Here is a 16989-nt window from a genome sequence, read left to right as displayed (position 1 = left end):
ATCCATGTAACCCTTGATACTTTTTCTCATTTTGCAGTAGCTACTCCTTTATCGGGAGAATCAGCCGCACAAGTGATCTCACACTTATTACACTGCTTTTCAATATTAGGTATACCAAAGACTATCAAGACAGATAATGGCCCAGCATATACTAGTGCTAAATTTGCAAAATTTTGTGCTCATTTTTCTATCATACATAAAACAGGGATTCCTTATAATCCACAGGGTCAAGGCATGATTGAACGCTTTAATCTTACTCTGAAAACACAACTAAAGAAATTAAAAACGGGGACATGGGGGATTAAGGACACTCCTTTGTCTTTGTTAAATCATGCTCTTTTTGTTTTAAACTTTTTTACTCTCGATGCAGCTGGCCTTTCAGCTGCTGATCGTCATTGGCAATCCCCAGCTCAGCAGAAACCTGCAGTGTTGTGGAAAGATGGATCTATGAGAGGCCCTGACCCAGTTTTATTATGGGGAAGAGGGTATGTTTGTATTTTCCCAACAGATGAGCCTGTACCTCGGTGGATTCCGGAACGCTGTGTTCGACATGCCAAAAACGAAGAAAGGCAAGTTCCGAAAGAGGTTTCAACACCTAATGCTGACACCACGACAACCTCGACAACAACAACAAAATCTTGATTACTGAGATTTGGTTTCAAGCATGTGTACCAGAACCTTATGTATTTTTGAGTGGATTTACACTAATTATAAATACAACAGATCACTCTGTAAATTGTACAAATTGTGTTTTATCTAATTGTGTTAACTCTTCTCTTGAATTTTGTTATGTTAAAACAACCACCATATGTGTTTTTACCCGTCAATTTAACACATGACTGGTATGCTGATGAAGGCTCTGAAGTGCTAACTATTGTGACTCAAGCACTTATGCGTCAAAAACGAATTGTAGGTATGATAATAGCAGGAGTTCTTGCGATAATAACTGCCATATCAGTTACTACCATGGCTGCCATATCTTTAACTACTAGCATTCAAACTGCGCAATATATAAACAACATTTCTGAAACTATGATTGATACTTTGAAAGAACAAGCGTTATGGGATGATAAGATTGAAAGAAAATTAAATGCGTTATATGACACAGTTAATCTTATGGGTCAAGAAATTCAAGCTTTAGCCATCAAAGAATCACTGTCATGTCATGCGGCATATAAAGCCATCTGTGTGACACCAGTTCAATGGAACCAATCTTGTTATGATTGGCCTAAGATACAAAAACATTTGTCAGGAATATGGAATAATGCTAACTCTTCAATTAATCTAAAACAATTGCATGGAGAAATTCTCTCCTTACAAAATGTAGAAGAATTGCAATTACCTCTTGCCCAACGTGCTCACGATTTTGTTAGCATATTAAAGGCTTCTTTTCCATCACTATCTTCATTTTATAAAGGAATCTATGGCCTTATAGGAGCAGCTTTATGTATAGTGGTATTGATTGTAGCGTTGCCTTGCATGTTCCGTACAATATATGATATGTTAAAACAATCAAGTATAAAAATTAAAAAATTACAACTAATGACTACACAACATGTTCCTGCTACAATACATACTGAATAAAAAGAAAAAGGGTGAAATGATGAGACCACTCTGCCTGAAAGAGTAGAATGGCCCTCGAAAGGATTTGCTTGGTAAGGGTTAATCGTTTCTGGGAACCTGCCTGAAAGGGTTGGTTTCATGAGAACAAAGCCCTGGTTTTACCAAGCACATTCTGTGTTTAGAGTAAGCGATAGTAACAGTACCAGATGTCTTGTAGTCACGGAACATGCATTAAAGATATGTGGTAAACAACATCATAAATTTTGTAAAATAATACTTGATTGTTTTGTAGCATATAGAAACTGCACATATTCATATTGTTTGTTGATGTGAACCGATGATCTTTGCGATATGTAATGACTATAAAAGAGCCTATGAAGAAGTAATAAACTATCACTTGCCCTAAGAGCAGTGGTCCGCCTGTCCTTCATCGTCCTGGAAAGAGCTGGTCTCTGACACCCATGGAAGATAGTCCCCCATGAATCCTATCTCAATGTGAGCTCCACCTGTCCTGAAAGCCAACAAAACATTCAAGGGTGTCGTGGTTTGGCCCAGCTAGCACAGAAGCACCATGACAGTCTCTCGCTCGGTGCCCCCCATTTACCCCCACCCTCGTTAGGATGGCGGAGGGCCCAGTGAAATGGGAGGAAAAAGATAAGCAAGGTTGTTGTGGATTAAGACAAGGGCAGGGAGGGCTCGCTGCCAATTATGGTTCCAGGCAAAACAGACTCCAGTGCTCAACTTAGAGAGGAAAACAGGAAAGTTGATTCTACTACCTACAAGAAACAGAATGAAGTAAAAGCAAAAAGGGACTAGGATGATGAGAAAATTACAACCAGGACTTTAAGATCTCCCTCCCCCATCCCTCCTTTCTTCCTGGGCTCAGCTCACTGCTCCTGATATCTCTACCTCCTCCCCCCTTAATGGCTCAGGTGGGCAGGGAATTGGGGATGTGGTCAGTCTCTCACAGATGGTTTCTTCCGCTTCTGTCTTCTCAGATGAGGACGACTCCTGGCATTCTTCCCCTGCTCCAATATGGGGTCCCTCACACAGGATGCAGTCCTTAGTGAATATCTCTGGTGTGGATTCTTCTCCACAGTAGCAGTTTCTGCAGATACAGGGTACCTCCCTTGGGACATAGCCTCTTCTGGGCATAATTTGAACAAACTTCTTTGTCGTGGGTTCCTCCCCATAGTTACAGCTTCTGTGAATATTGGGTCCCTCCCACGTGACACAGCCTCCTCTGGCCATAGTTTTAATGAAGAGAATCACTGCCCCTGGCTCGGAGTCTGTAACAAAGTGATTGGGTCCCCCCCACGGGACATGGACTCCTCCAGTCAGGGCACAGGGTCTTCTTTAGCAAAATGAGTCTCTGCCCCTGGTCTGGGGTTTTTAGCAAAATGAGTCTCTGCCCTTGATGTGGCATCTTTAACAAAATGCAAACAAATCACAGGTTCACCAGTCCTCTCCATAGAATGCAGGGGAGTCTCTGCTCCAGCACACTTCCTCCTCTCTTTCCTCACTGACCTTGGAGTCTGCATGGTTCTTTCTCTCACTCTTCCCACTCCTTGCACCACCACCAGCGGAAAAGAAGAAGGGGCAGAAGAAGACGAAACAGGATGAATCCCGCTCTTCTGGCTTCTTCTTTAAAAGTGATCATGGAGGTTTCTAAATGGCTCAGCCCCAGACGTGAGTGTGGCTCAGAGCTGGGGAGAGTTTTGAGCAACTTCTTACAGGAGCCATCTTTACAGACCCTTCCCCCTTACCAGAAAAGGCTGTCATGTCAAACCATGACAAAGGGATTTAGACTATGCTTTCAATAATACTTAGACTATTGAGTACAGAGGGAAAGATTTTTAGTATTTCATACCCAGCATACCTAGAACTGTCAGCTGCTTTCTTTTTAAAAGTCAAAGCATTTCTAATGAGGTCAGTTCTACTGATCACAGTTTTGCATGATTCTGTAAGCTTTAAGCTCCTGCTTGCATTCTTCTTTGCTGCAAAATTTCCCCCCACCTCCTTTTTTTTTGTAATATTCAGAGTGCAAAGGTGCCCAAGAGCTGCTTTAACCAACCTGTGCAGTACTCTTATTTGTCTGAGGAGTTAGTTCATGCAACAGAGAGCTTAAAATAGATCTTTTTTATACAGCTTCTCTCAAACCTGATTTTGAGTATGGACAGAATTATCTTAGCAATGACAGTGATTATAGTTAGTGTCAACCAGCCCATACTTAAAATTGAAGCCTGGCTTCAAAGTTTAATATCTGTCTTAGGGGACACAATCATGACATAAAGTTGAGTTTCTTAGTTCTACAACTACCTAATGTTCTGTATTTGAAGAGAACTCGAGTAGCTGGGTCTTATATATTGTTGGCATGACGATTGGAATTAAGAAACTACATAGAAAAGATACAATTTTGATGAATAAGGAATAAGGATTCATTTTAGGATTGAAATCTGCTATAATAAGGTGACTAGACAGTAAAAGTGTGGTCATTCTGAGAAAAGGAGTAATTCATCTCTTTGTCTTGAAACTTGTGTTGAAGCTTTGCTAATGTATTTAGTATTTTTTTTTTTTACTTTTATCTAGGAATCTATTAGATGGCTGGAAGATGAAAAAGGTCTTCTTGAGATGACAGAAGAAGTAGATTACGATGTGGATTCTTACGCTACCCAACTTGAAGCAATTCTAGAGCAAAAAATTGATATTCTGACCGAACTTAGAGGTAGATTTCTTTTAATCACTTTTAATCACATTTTCATATGCCATGGAGACTTGCAGTAAGAATGAGGAGAACAAAAAGAGTATCGTTATGTTTTGGGGTCTTCTTTTTTTTTCACCTTATGCTATCCTGCAATGTGCTATGGAAAGAACATTTATGCTGCTGCCTAAGAACAAGTTCACAACTGTGTTCAGTTCATCCTAGTTTAAAGGAAGAGTCTCTGCTTTACCTCCAGGAATATAAACTTGATCCTGAAACTTTATTTTTTTTTCCTGGTTCTAAAACAATAAAAGAAGGAAAAAGAAAATCTAAAGAACTATATGAAAAAAGAAGGTAATTCAATGAGGAAAAAGTAGGAACTACCGGTTTCTGCTCTATTGCACTCTGTAGTGTAGCAGGGAGCCTACTGTTGTTTTTCAGTCTGTGCTTAAGAATAGCATCGAGCTCTGAGTAGCTTGGCTGTTAGTCTACTTTTTCCTTCAGCAGCCTTCAATAGCAGTTGAATGCTGTCAACTCCTCTTTGTTGAAAAACAAACTGCAGATAATGCTTAGTTTCCAAAACTGACTCTTCCACTCGACTTCTAAATTCAGAATGTCAGCTGATTAATTAGGAGATAAATTTTTCATTTTAGTTTCTATATCTATTTGGATTCCAGCAGACATGCTATACTGGTAAAAATTAAAGGTATTTTTTCTATGGGTTTTTTTTTAGCTATGTTACAAAATACCTTATAAGATAAAACCTTGCTTTTTACTCAGTCTGAGTATCTGCTGTAAGACAGAACACATCAAGCAAATCAGATGTGGCCTGCTTGCCTTGTAAGCATATATAGGCACTAATATACTTTAGCAAAGAATTAGATGTACATTCCTTTGCTTCTTATGGATGATGGCTTCCTCTTCAGGAAAAGACAATTTGAGACATCAGCAGTAACAAAACACTTTAGGTGACTCCACATTCTTCCAAAACTTATTAGATACTGCTAATAGTATCTAATTAGATACTGGAGATAAATTGTATCCAAGATATCCTTACATCTTTACAGGCAGGATGTATAGCTTTACAAGAGGGAAAAATTGTTAAGTCAAACATTCTTTCTCTCAGTAACTTCTGTGTTATGCTCATGACAGATAACAGTCACTGAATATTTCAACTTTTATTCCCATCACTTTGGGTCTGACTTTTTAATGCTATAATTTTTGTTTCCTTCTTCCCATTCTTCGGCATATTACTGGGGAATGGGGAAGAGGGGAAATAGATATATGAAAAGATGCCATACTTCCTTTCTCAGGATTCTCTCATTCCTGTGCTAGTTATGATGAAACAAATGATGCATTTATCTATTTACTTCCAAAATTTAATCACAAATGCTTTTCACATTTATAGAAAAATTGTCCTGCACAACATCATCGTCTCTAAAATGGAGAGACATGGATTTGATGAATGGACCACTAGCTAGATAAGGACTTGGCTGGATGATTGCACTTCTACAGTTGCAGTCAATGGCTCGATGTCTGGGTGAAGACCAGTGATGAGTGGTGTCCCTCAGGGATCCATATTGGGACCAGTATTATTTAATATCCTTGTTGGGGACATGGACAGTGGGATTGAGAGCACCCTGAGCAAGTTTGCAGATGACACCAAGCTGAGTGGTGCAACTGATACTCTAGAGAGAAAGGATGCCATACAGTGGGACGTTGACAGGCTGGAGTGTTAGGCCTGTGCAAACCTCATGAAGTTCAACAAGGCCAAGTGCAGAGTCTCACCCTTAGGTCAGAGCAATCCCAACCGTGGATACAGGCTGGGTGATGAGTGGATTGAGAGCAGCCCTGTGGAGAAGAACTTGGTGGTGGTAGTGGATAAAAACTGAATATGAGCCATCAATGTGTGCTCACAGTCCAGAAAGCCAATCACATCAAAAGAAGTGTGGCCAGCAGGCTGAGGGAGGTGATTCTCCCCCTCTAAGCCACTTACATGAGACTCGGAGTACTGCATTCAGCTCTGCAGCCCCCAGCAACAGAAAGAGATAGACTCCCTCTGGGGAGACATTATAGCAGCCTTCCAGTACTTAATGGAGACTATAAGAAAGATGGGGAGGGACACTTTATCAATAGGGAGTGCAGTGATAGGACATGGGGTGACAGTTTTAAACTGAAAGAGATTAGATATCTGCAAAATATTAGGAAGAAATTATTGTGAGGGTAGCAAGACACTGGAACAGGTAGCCCAGAGTGATTGTGGATGCCCCTGCTGACTCATATTGACCCTGCTGTCAACCAGCACCCCCAGATCCCTTTCTTCAGGGCTGCTCTCCAGTCAATGCTCTCCCAATTTATACTCATGTCTGGCATTAATCTATGGCAGGTGCAGAATCTGGCATTTGTTCTTGTTAAATTTCATGCTATTGATGATTGCCCAATGCTCCCATCCACCTAGATCTCTCTGCAAGGCCTCTTCTACCTCCCAGTTGGGTATCATCAGCAAACTTGCTAATGATGCATTCAACTCCTGCATTCAGATTGCTAATTAAAATATTGAACAAAACTGGCACTAGAATTGAACCAAGGGACACCTGTGGCAACTGGTCACCCTCGATAGGATGGCTTCACCAGTCCTCTCCATAGAATGCATGGGAGTCACTGCTCCAGCACACCTCCTCCTCTCTTTCCCCACTGATGTTGGAGTCCGCATAGTTGTTTCTCTCTTCCCACTCCTTGCACCACCACCAGTCGGAAAAGAAGAAGGGACAGAAGAAGGAAGAAACAGGAAGAAGCCTCCTCTTCCGGCTTCTTCTTAAAAAAGTGATCGTGGAGGCATCTAAATAGTTCAGTCCCAGAAGTGAGTCTGGCTCAGAGCTGGGGAGAGTTTTGAGCAACTTCTTACAGGAGCCATCTTTACAGCCCGTTCCCCCTTACCAGAAATGGCTGTCATGTTAAACCATGACATAAGCTTATCCAACAAGTCTTTAACCTTTTCCTCATCTACCAAGGTGTCATAGTTTAGGCCAATCAGGGAACAAAAGACCACGATTAGCCTCAAGTACCAAAGACCTGAGAATTGCCAAAGGGCAGGGAAAGCTTAATTGCTGCTTAAGGTCCAGGACAAAACAGACCAGGCTACTCAGCTTGGGGAAGAGAACAGAAAATAATTTAATGTAACACCAATTAAAACATAACCATAAAACCCCAACACAGAACAAACACAAAACAACACAGAATGGTACAATGACGAACAGTACAATCAGCCCTTTAAGACCACCTTCTCCCCACTCCTCCCCTCTTCTGGGGCTCAGAGCCCTGATCCTGGTATCTTTTATCTCCTTCCCGCTGAATGGGGGTTTCAGTCAGTCCTTTCTCGATAGTTTCTGCCCTTTGTCTCTCTTCAGGGCAGGTGGGCTCCGTGTCAGTCCTCCCTGGACCTCCACGGGGTACCTCACACACAGGGCAGCATTTCACGGGCTGCTCCGACGTGGGTTCGTCCCAAAGGCTGCAGCTCTCATGTGGGGCTGCTCTGCGGCCTGCAGGGTCTTTCGCCCGTCTGGTAGCACTCACACGGAGCTGCTGGTGGCTCTCAGTCCTGCCATTGCCCTCCATGGGTTGCAGAGGTACAGCCTGCGTTCTCACCAAGGGTTGCAGAGGGGTCTCTGGTCTGTTGCTCCTCCTTCCTTCCTCCTTCTCTTGACTGTGGGATCCACGGGGTCGCCTCCATCTTGTACCACTCTTACACCTCCTCCCAAGCACTTCAAATTCCCATCCTTAGATAGTGATGGCAGATAGATTGGCCCAGCTGGGCTGGAGGTGAGTCTGAACCCAAGATCTGGGGGAAAGTCCAAGAACTCTTTATCGGGTCTTCACTGCAACCTCTTTCCCTTGGTACCAAGCAAAAGCAGCTCCTTGCTAAACCATGACACAAGGGAAAGTCCTCTGTTGTCCAGACTGTCCTACTGTCCTTGATGGACTGGGCTTTCCAAGGGCCAGCCTTGGCTGTAAAGATCGAAGCAAAAAAGGCATTCAGTAGTTGTCTTCTCTGCATCATCTGTCACCAGGGCATCCTCTTTGTCCAGCAGCAGGCCCACATTCTCCCTAATCTTCCTTTTGATGCCAATATAATTTACTGGCTTTACCAGTAAATATCAGGGTGGCTGAAGTCCCCCATGAGGATCAGGGATTTTGATTATGAGGCAGCTCTCAGCTGTTTGTAGAAGGCCTCATCCAGCTTTGGTAGATGATCAAGAGGAGTCCTGCCATAACATCCACTAACGCCTTTGGTACTCTGGGATGAATTCCATCTGTCCCCATAGAACGTTCAGCTGTTACAGTTAGTCCCTTACAACTTTAGTGTCCACAAATGGAAAGCTACTGTTCCCACGCTCATGGTCCTCCTAGTCAGGGGACCGGACAGCCCAAGGTCTGTTAGTATTATTAAAGACCGAGGCAAAAAACACATTGAATGCCCCTGCTTTTTCTTCATCCCTATTAGTGAGATGCCCATCTTCAACAAATATCAGGCCAGTATTTTCTTTAGATCTCCTTTTGCTATTATACTTTAAAAAGCCCTTGTTGTCTGACACAACGCTGGCCACTTTTAACTTTAATCGACCTTTTGCCTTTTTATCTTCTCCCTGCATATACAAACCACAGCTCTGTAATCTTCCTGTGAAGCCTGACCTTGCTTCCAGAAATCATACAATTTCTCTTTCCTCTTGAGCTGCACAATACAGTTGTGTATTTTCCAAACCTATACTGCCTAGAGACAGAGGTAGCATCTAAGAAGGGACTAAGTTGCTAAGCACCTTGTTTGTATGGTGAGTATTGAATTTAAGCTTATATCAATTGTCTTGCAGTTTGTAGTATCAGCTATTTTTGTGGAGAAATGTTTCACTGTGCATTAGAGCCAGGATATGGAGTATCAGGGGTTAGTTTCAAGATCTATATTGAGCACAGGCACATCAGTACTCATTCTCTCTTTTTCATTAAAGATAAAGTGAAATCTTTCCGGGCAGCTCTACAAGAGGAGGAACAGGTCAGTAAACAGATCAACCCGAAAAGACCACGTGCCCTTTGAAATGGGCCTCTACTGCTAAAGGAATCTATGAATCTGTACTGCTGTAGCACACATTTGTTACAAAACTGAGTGACCATAAGAACTACTTGAAAAACATTAGAAATGTCTGTAGAAATGTCTTTTTTCTTATTCACCTAATGAAATTTTTAGTTTTGTGTGAAATGCTCCTATGATATCTACAAAATGCTTCTAGGCCAGACAGTACAACCATGTGGGGTTCAGATCTGTGAAGCACTTTGAAATATTTCATTTATTCAAATTTTGAAATTTATGTTTGGAAATAGTTGCCATGTTTTTAATAATGAAGTAAAACTGGCCATTAAAAAGTCACAGTATTTCCTTTTAACTATATTCAGTTTCGTTACAAAGACCAGCTGTACAATTTTAAATTGTTTGCATGCATGCATACCTTACTGGTGGTTTTACTTATCTTCTACAGACAGATGTGCTTAGGTCTTCCCATTCTGTGCCTTGATGAAGGCTACTTAATCCTAAACATCCTCTTTCTGAAGCATAGCCTTAATAAACAACATTCCTTATTTGTCAATTAAAATTACTTTTAGTGTGTATACATTTTTAATGTGTTTTGAAACTTTTTTTTTGGTGGATAGTATGTTTCATAGCATGTGCCATATCCATTGAACAGAAATTGCAAAAGCTGTTAGAGTGGACAAACAGCTGGACATTCCATCCTCCTTGTAAAAAAACTGGAATCTAGGTTTATTGAATACTATAAAGAATAGTTACATAATTCTAAGATTTTCTCTGTAATAAAAAAAAAACACAACAAAACTCCCCAAAATATAAATTAGTTGACATGTAATAAAGGTTAATGTTTAAGTACTGAAGAGAGTTGTATTTCACGATAATGCAGATATACACTACGTGGTATGATGCGATAATGCTGTCAGAATAAAGGTACAGTCTGACTTCTGCATATAGATAGGCTAACTGGCAAAATTCAGGGATCTAGCTAAAAAAATACATATTGGCCTTTCACATATTGTTAAAATTTGACTTTTGATACATGACAAGCTTAAATGTACATTAACTATAGTTTGCAGATAGTTTAAGTATCTTTGATGCTTTAAAAATGTACCTAATACCCTGTTGTTCTTTAACCCTAACCAGCAACCTAAGCACTACACAGCAGCTCACTCACATCCCACAGTGGGATGGGGAGGAGAATCAGGAAAAAAAGTAAAACTCATGGGTTGAGATAAGAACAGTTTAATAACTAAAATGAAATAAAATATAATAATATCAGCAATTATTGTTGTTATTATTATGTCAATAAATGAGAGAGAGAGAGATAAAACACAAGGGGGGAAAAAAACCAAACACAAATGATACACAATACAATTGCTCACCACCAATTGACCAATGCCCAAGCAGTGATCTGTCCCTCCTGGCCAACTGCCCCCCCAGTTTATATACTGGGCATGACATCCTATTGTATGGAATAGCTATTTGGTTAGTTTGAGTCAGCTGTCCTGGCCATGCTCCCTGCCAAATTCTCTTGCACCCCTAGCCTACTTGCTGGCAGGGCAGAGTGAAAAGTAGAAAAGGCACTGATGCTATGCAAGTCCTGCTCAGCAATAACCAAAACATCCCTGTATTATCAACATTCTTTTCAGCACAAATCCAAAACATAGCCCTGTAACAGCTACTAGGAAAAAAAATTAACTCTATCCCAGATAAAACCAGGACATGCCTATTTTTCCCTTTGTACAATGTCAACAGCTGAAAAGTGAAGTGAAATTGCATCATTTGGGGGTTTGCACAATACCTTTACCTAGTGCTAATAGAAATCCCACAATTACCTGAATTCTCACAAATGATGCCACGTGTATCAGCACTTTTTAGGTGGTAGCACTCAACTTCTTTTTGTGAGTCAATATCCCAAAAAGATTGACCTTTCATGTAAGAACTTCTTGTCAATTGAAGAATTGTAGACCTCTCTAGGAGTTCTCCCTGTTTCCAAGAGTTCATATCAGCAGACTTTCCCTTGGAACTATTAAAAAATTACTTTTGTAATACAAGCCTGTTTGTTTGTGCCAGGCCTGGAGGAAAACAAAGGGAAGGTGTAGTGGGTCTGGGACGGTAGTGATTTTCCACAGCAGCTCCTGCAGTGCTGTGCTTACTGTTGATATCAATATTATGACTACCGCTTGTACAACATCGGGGCTGTCCCTCCAGCATTCCTTCCCCCACCTTCACCAATAGCTGTGAGTGGGCATGATCTTGGGAGGGACTATGGCCAGGACAGCTGACCCAGGCTGACCAAGGAGATATTCCATACCATATGACGTCAGCTCAGTAATATAAACTGGGGGAAAGGAGCAGGAAGGGGAGGCGAGATTCATTTCTGGCCTTCCCAAAGCAACCGCTACGCGTACTGAAGCCCTGCTTCTCGGGAGGTGGCCGGACATCGCTGCTGATGGGAAGTAGAGAGTAACAGCTTATCTGCTTCTGCTTTGCTTCCCGCGCGCGCGGCTTTGCTGCTTATTTATTAAACTGCTTTTATCTCAACCCACGAGATTCCCATCTTATTTTCTCCCCTTCCCTGGCTTGCTGAGGAGGTGGGGGGTAAAGCGGTGTGGTGGGCACCTGGCATCCAGCCAGGCTCAAACTACCACAGCAGGCAATGAAAAGAGTTAAATGAGAGGAATTCTCCCAGTGTTTAGTAATCATATCTCCCATAGGAAGGTAGGCTATGGGAAGTTCTTGTTGCATCATGGTTAAAAATTTAAAAAACACTCCTGTTTGTAAACATAAAAATTGAAACAACAATGTAGATTTTACATACTGTTGTGGTAGTTTGAGCCTGACTGGATGCCAGGTGCCCACCACACCGCTTTATCCCCCACCTCCTCAGCAAGCCAGGGAAGGGGAGAAAATAAGATGGGAGTCTCGTGGGTTGAGATAAAAGCAGTTTAATAAATAAGCAGCAAAGCCGCGCGCGCGGGAAGCAAAGCAAAAGCAGATAAAGCTGTTACTCTCTACTTCCCATCAGCCACCTCCCGAGAAGCAGGGCTTCAGTACGCGTAGCGGTTGCTTTGGGAAGGCCAGAAATGAATCTCGCCTCCCCTTCCTGCTCCTCTCCCCCAGTTTATATTACTGAGCTGACGTCATATGGTATGGAATATCTCCTTGGTCAGCCTGGGTCAGCTGTCCTGGCCGTAGTCCCTCCCAAGATCATGCCCACCCACAGCTATTGGTGAAGGTGGGGGAAGGAGTGCTGGAGGGACAGCCCTGATGTTGTGCAAGCGGTAGTCATAATATTGATATCAACAGTAAGCACAGCACTGCAGGAGCTGCTGTGGAAAATCACTACCATCCCAGACCCACTACAACTGTGTTTAATAAATTAAGCTATTAAATGAATTACAAATGAGAATTTACTTCTATGAAAGTTCTATTCTGCTTTGGAAAGGGTTTCATTTTGTAAACACATGCGAGTCACACTTTTCAAAAGGCCTCTGATTTCAGAATGAATATTTACTTCTGGAACTAACTATCCTGTATAAATTTGTCATACAGAAAGAAATTCCCCAGAGCACTGTCCTGATAAGTTTTGCAACAGGTCTTAAAAGAAACATCACAAAACTTTCTAAAAATTTAAGAATGTCTTGTTAAAAAAAAAAGTGAACAAGGAAATAGAAGGCAACAGCTTTTCCTAGTAGGTGATAGAGGGGTTGTGGAGTCTCCTTCCTTGGAGGTCTTCAAGACCTGCCTGGATGTGTTCCTGTGTGACTTGATCCAGGTGGACCTGCTTCTGCAGAGGGGTTGGACTAGATGATCTCTAAAGGTCCCTTCCAACCCTACCATTGTATGATTCTATGATAGTAAAGGTTATTGTATAATACCAGAGGGTTCCTTTAAAGTATCTCTACAGAAATCAATTTTTTAAAAAAGCTTCTGAAGACTGAGACATTCTACATGTAAAATAGTTGCTTCCCAACTATTCCTTGATGCAAGCCTGGAGCCACAAGCAGGATGTGGATAATAGGGATATCAAAGAGGACAGGAAGGATGGAGGCTGTTAGATTCTAGTAGCTTTTTTCTAAGCCATGTAAATCATAGAAGGGTAGGGGTTGGAAAGGACCTTTAGAGATCATCTAGTCCAACTCCCCTGCAGAAGCAGGTCCACTTGGATCAGGTCACACAGGAACACCTCCAGGCAGGTCTTGAAGACCTCCAAGGAAGGAGACTTCACAACCTCCCAAGGCAGCCTGTTCCACTGCTCCATCACCCTCACAGTAAAATAGGTTTTTCTTATGTTTAAATGTAACTTTTTGTGTTGCAGCCTCTTTCCATTACCCGTTGCCCTGTCACTAGATACAAAAGAAAAAAATGATGCCCCAACCTCCTGACATCCACCATTTAGATATTTGTAAATATAAATGAGATCCCCATGCAATCTACCCTTATCCAGAGAAAACAGCCACAATTCCCACAGCCTTTCCTCATAAGGAAGATGCTCCAGTCTCCTGATCACCTTAGTGGCCCTGTGCTGGACTCTCTTCAGAAGTTCCCTGTCTCTCTTGAGCTGGGGAGCCCAAAATTTAACACAGTACTCCAGATGAGGCCTCACCAGGGCAGAGTGGAGGGAGAGAAAAACCTCTCTTGACCTGCTGGGCTACATTCTTCTTGATGCCTTCCAGAATGTCATTAGCCTTCTCGGCCACAAGAGCACATTGCTGGCTCATGTTTAGTTTATTATCAATCAAGATGTAGGCACAAATGTGGCTTGGAGCAGCCAGCTTGAATAAAGATGGTAGGGACAAGTTAATGTAGCTGGCAGGCTACTTCCAATTATCAGAAACAGGTGCTGGAAGTTAATCAATTTGACCCTGAGTGATCACATGGGCAGAAGTAGCATGTAAGGAAGTAGCTAGCAAAGGAAGGGTGGCTTTGACTCAACTCTGTTGGTTGTACTATGTTGCCTGTGTATGTCTCTGCATGTGCATTACCTAGATTCTCTACATCCTTGCATGAACATAGCTTGCACTGCTACAACTTTTGGTGACCCTGATGTGATAAGCTGAATTTGTTGTATTAAGAACCCTTGGCAGAAAATCGCCTGGAATCCTGTCTGAAAAGGCAAAGGATCCGATTAAACCGGTATAATGGGAAAGATGATGAGCAAAGAGGAAAACCCTATTCACACTCTCCAGCATATCCTTCCTGAGAAAGGATTCAACTATGAAAGAGAGGATTTGTTAAGAGTTGTAAGATGGGGACAGGAAGTAGGTTTCTTCATGTCCCCACAGTAAGTATATGAAATGGGATAGTGGCAAAATCTAGGAGACACGTTGAATAATGATATTGGCCTGTGTAAACTGGTATCATCCATTCTACAACAGCTAGAAGCTGAGTGTGCTACAGCTGCTGCTGTGAACGCAGAAAATGCTATACCACCTGCGTTCCCAGTAGACGCTAAAAGGTTCTTTGGAGGTGGTGACTTTATAGTGCCATCGGCTCCACCTCTAGAAGAAAATACTAAGAGATTCCTCAGAGGTGATAATGTTATAACACCCTTGGCTCCACCTCTAAAGGAGGAGAGTATGGATGTGAGCCCACCCCCCCCAGAACCCCCTAGGAGCATCGTTCCAGGAGCTGAATGTGCGCATTGTTTCTCCTTCCCCTCCCACACACCCTTCACTGTCCTGCCCTGTCCCATCCTGCTGCCATGCCTGAAGGAGTACTTGGCAGAGAACAAAAGTTACGCTTTGCCCATGACACTACGGATCTGCCATTGCCCCTGAGCTCATCAATCCCTGAGTGTATTCCTCTTCCATCATCACCCCCAACATCTAGTGAAAGGGAAAATCAACAAGACAATTGTTAAAGGAAGAATTAATAAGGCATGGAGAAAATATGAAACGGACTTTGTCCCACTTGGAGGAACTGATAGAAAAGCCAAAAGCAACAGCTAATCAACTGTTGAAACGGATTAACGAATTAACTAAATCAGAGATTAAAGTTTCACCCCCACAGGTGCTCAGAGACCCCCGGCCAGATGACTATGATCCAGCTAAGAAATGGAGAGGCCTCATACGTGACACAGTAATTGAAGGAGAATTTTATTCCACAAGCCTTTCCAGTAATAACAGCACATAATAATCCTGCACAACAACAACGGGCACCTTTGGATTGGAAGTTGGTAAGGGAAGGCCAGAAAACTGTGATGCAATATGGTTTGACTGACCCATACATTCAAATCTTATTAGATCATATTTTCACCAGCAGATTAATGACTCCATTTGACTGCTGGAAGCTAGCAGAAACCTTCCTGAAGCCCACTCAGGTATTACTATGGGAGTCTGAATGGGAAAAAAGAGTCAATGTGGCAACAGTAGAAAATATGGACTTACAGCAGGGCGATCCGCGGTGAGTCGTCACAGCGGATATGATGTTAGGAAAAGGACTGTTCGCTGACCCTCAGGTACAAGCCTGACTCCATGAAGCTATTTTGCAACAAACACAGACACTGTCAAGCGTTTAAGATCGTTCCTGACATGGGGGTGCCAGTTCCCTCATACACAACCATTATACAGAAACCCAATGAACCTTTTATGACCTTTTTAGACCATCTAAGAGCAGCTCTGGATCATATACCAAACATGTCAACTGAAGTAAAAGCAGAAATAGGGTTACACCTAGTAGTTGCTATCACTAACCATGATTGTAAAAAGATCCTGCAGGCTCTCCCGCGGACGGTAACTTTGGTTGACATGATAGAAGCCTGCTCTCGGGTAGGATCATCAGCACATTTAGCTGAAGCAATGGCAACAGCATTGAAACCATTAGTTCAACAGCACAAAGGAATCGGAGGCCAAAATGCTTTAACTGCAGAAAAATGGGACGTGTAAAATCAATATCGATCCAAACCATTGGTATGGACAAACAGCTCCATCAGATCATCGGGGTCCAATGGCAGATTTAATGGTAATTGTTACAAATGTGGCAAGTTTGGACACAGAGCCACTGAGTGCCATTTTTGTGTGGTGAGACATGTAACGCCTAAGGGAAACAGGTTAACGAGCGCAAAAAGGGCGAGCGCAATGACACAAAAATGCCCTTCAACACCAATGGCTGCCTGGATGTCCCCAGATCAGCCACTGCAGGAAGCACAGGAGTGGATGTGGAAACAGCAGTAGATGTAACCATCCACAATACAGAGGTAACGGTTATCTCAACCAATGCTAATGGACCCCTTGGCTATGGTTTAAGTGCTCTGCTTTTAAGACGGCCATCGGCCTCTCAACAGGGTATTTTTGTGCTCCCCGGTGTAATTGATGCAGATTATGAATGAAACTTTGGAATAATGGTTAAAGTTTGGCAGCCACCAGTTTATATACCTAAAGGAACTAAAATAGCTCAATTAGTTCCTTTCAGGGCTAAAGTTCCATTTGCAGGTAGTCGTAAGCATTGAGATGGTGGTTTTGGATCCACTGGAGTACCTGAGGTAAGACTGGCAATGCCACTTTCACAGGCAAAGCCCACTCAGACAGTTGTATTCCAACATCCAAATGGTGAACACATGGTTGGGTACAATATGTTACTGGATATGGGAGCAGACGTTATCATTGTTCCGTTATCCTATTGGCCAAAAAGCTGGCCTTTAGAGAAT

At 42.3% G+C, this 16989-nt stretch overlaps 1 protein-coding gene across 3 annotated transcripts in view; it reads left to right on the top strand.

The window, feature by feature from the left end:
• LOC133628483 (kinesin-like protein KIF2A) overlaps positions 1 to 9350 on the top strand; it is a 102020-nt gene extending 92670 nt beyond the window's left edge. For all 3 annotated transcript variants that reach the window (XM_062016695.1, XM_062016693.1, XM_062016694.1), the window contains exons 20-21: positions 4153 to 4288; positions 9265 to 9350. In XM_062016695.1, coding sequence (XP_061872679.1) covers positions 4153 to 4288; positions 9265 to 9350 — 222 coding nt within the window. The remainder of the gene's footprint in view (positions 1 to 4152; positions 4289 to 9264) is intronic.
• Positions 9351 to 16989: the final 7639 nt, after the last annotated feature.

Source organism: Colius striatus, chromosome W (assembly GCF_028858725.1).
Source record: "Colius striatus isolate bColStr4 chromosome W, bColStr4.1.hap1, whole genome shotgun sequence".
In the NCBI taxonomy this organism is placed as follows: domain Eukaryota; kingdom Metazoa; phylum Chordata; class Aves; order Coliiformes; family Coliidae; genus Colius; species Colius striatus.
The sequence above is the reverse complement of the archived record's forward strand: the minus strand, read 5'-3'. Positions and strand labels throughout refer to the sequence as shown.